This window comes from Passer montanus, unplaced genomic scaffold (assembly GCF_014805655.1).
Source record: "Passer montanus isolate IOZ18808 unplaced genomic scaffold, ASM1480565v1 scaffold42, whole genome shotgun sequence".
NCBI lineage: Eukaryota > Metazoa > Chordata > Aves > Passeriformes > Passeridae > Passer > Passer montanus.
In genome coordinates this window covers 5,789,111-5,791,216 of record NW_024369041.1, presented here as the reverse complement: position 1 = coordinate 5,791,216, position 2,106 = coordinate 5,789,111, and the positions used below count along the sequence as shown (strand labels likewise).

The 2,106-nt window shown below is 60.2% G+C and overlaps 1 protein-coding gene across 4 annotated transcripts in view; it reads right to left on the bottom strand.

Annotated features, from left to right (window-relative positions):
* Positions 1-959, bottom strand: part of CISD1 (CDGSH iron sulfur domain 1) — a 13,251-nt gene extending 12,292 nt beyond the window's left edge. For 3 of the 4 annotated variants that reach the window (XM_039719614.1, XM_039719615.1, XM_039719613.1), the window contains exon 1: positions 802-959. In XM_039719614.1, coding sequence (XP_039575548.1) covers positions 802-832 — 31 coding nt within the window. In that variant the 5' untranslated portion in view covers positions 833-959. The other variant, XM_039719616.1, reaches the window with a different exon arrangement.
* Positions 960-2,106: the final 1,147 nt, after the last annotated feature.

Below are 2,106 nucleotides of genomic sequence, written 5' to 3'. Positions count from 1 at the left end.
AAAGGAATCCCAAAAAAAAAAAAAAAAAAAAAAAAAAAAAAAAAAAATTAAAAAAAAAATAAATCTGCCCGCTAAATCAAGGACATAAACCATGAGCAGCTTTGCAAGTGGAAACCAGTCATGCACGTAAAGCTCATATTTTAGACAAAATCAGGTGATTCAGCTTTCTATTCTACCCTCCACGCGGCCCAACTCTTTTATCCTGTCTGGTTGTGCAATAGCACTCAGAACACAGCACGCTACCTCAGGCACGGCTCAAGCCAGTCATCACACAGCGCAAATGTCACCGTTACCTCCACTCTACAGCAGCGGGCACTGAGAGCCACACAAAACCTCTGACATTTACGGCTTTTCCCCACATTTTCACTCAAACAGGTGGAACGGCAACAGTGAAACAGCGGTGCCTGAAACGGGCTGTCCCCAGTGCAGACAGAACCCGGCGGGCGGCCGAGCGCGCTGCGAGGGCCGAAGCGCCCGCAAGGGCCCGGCGGCTCCGGGCCCTCACACGGCGCCGGGGTGGGACCGGAGGAAGGGGGGCGGCTCAGGCCGAGCCCCCACAGCGCGTTCGGGGTTTCACTGACGAGCGGATCCCAGCGGCCGCCTGCAGCCCCCCGCGCCCCGCGGGGCCGGCGGCGGGCAGCCCGCCATCTTGTCCCGGGGGTCCGGCGGGGCACGGGCCGCGAGGCGCAGCCGCCCCCCGAGCGGCGCCCCCCGTGCCGTGCCGGGCCGTGCCGGGCCCGCAGCCCTGCCCTGCCCCGCCCCTGCCATCAGCTCCCACCTCCAGCTCCCGGCCAGCCATACCCTTCAAGGCGCCGTTCTGCCCCGGCCCCATGGCTCCGGCTGCCGCTCCGCACCGCGCACGCGCCGCCGCCCAAGATGGCCGCGGGGCCGCCCCTCAGAGGGCTCACGGCGGGACGGGGCCGGAGCAGCGGCGGAGGGGACGGGACGGTGATGTGCACGGCAGGAGGGAGGGGCTGTCGCTGACACCCGGCACAGGGCCCGCAGGGAGGCCTCCGCAGCTGTAAAAGGGGTGTCGGGCACCGCTGCGTCCTGTGCAGGCACTGCTCTCGTCTGCTTGTGGTGCTGTCAGTGCCCAGCAGCTCTGCAAAGCGCTTAGGGCAGATCGCTGCATGAGCTCTCTCCTGTGTAGTTGTGGAAAGATGAAGCTGAAAAGTGATATCCACCGAGTGACAGCCGCCCGAAACTCAGAAACTTGGGTATAGATGTGAGAATTACTATGCCTCAAAAAAGTATTACCGAAGTTCTATACCTGATAAGGGACTCTCTACTCTGGGACCTCGGTTATGGTTGGACCTTACAGCAAAGATGTGCGCTTATGTCTTTACAAAATACTTCCATGGGTGAGGGTATGGGTGTTAATGTCCTTGACATGCGTTTTAATGTCTCTACACCAACTTCAAGCCACAGGTTTGTTACTGAACCCAGACAGCCTGAAACAAATGGGTCGGCACAAGCCTGAGTTTCTGAACTTTGGGGGAAAATTACATATACGAGGAGGGAATATGTGCTAGGCAGTGCAGGAAGGCTGTACCTCCCCAGTACCTCAGCCGAATGGGAAAGGAAGAGGGCAGTGCAGCCGGGAGTTCAGGGTAAAAGGGGCTGTGTCCTCCGAACCCTGAGGGAGAAAACCGAGTGGGTGTGTGCCCCAGTGGACTCTGCGTGATTTTTCCGCACTGACTCGATCTTAGAGGTCTCTTTCAACTTTAATGACTCTGTGACCTGTTCAACAGACTTTTCAACCCGCACGTCTACTGCTTCTCTCGCACACCATCAGGAACATGGTACACCTTTTCCTTGTATGCAGTTCTGAAGCTTCACACGTTCCTCTTCCTCACCTCTCCCAGTGCCGGCCGTGATTTTCACCAGACACTGACACAGCCGGTATTTCTCACTCGGCCCCGCACACCCTGAGGGCCGGGCCCAGATTTCCGCCGCCCCGCCCGCGGACTACGCTTCCCGGCGAGCCCCGCGCGCGGCCGCGGCTCCGCATGCGCAGGAGGACACAAAGGGCACGGCGATTGCGCCCCTCCCTCCCGCTCCCAGGGCGCGCGCTCCCGCCGCCCGCCCCGCCCCGGCCGCGCTCCC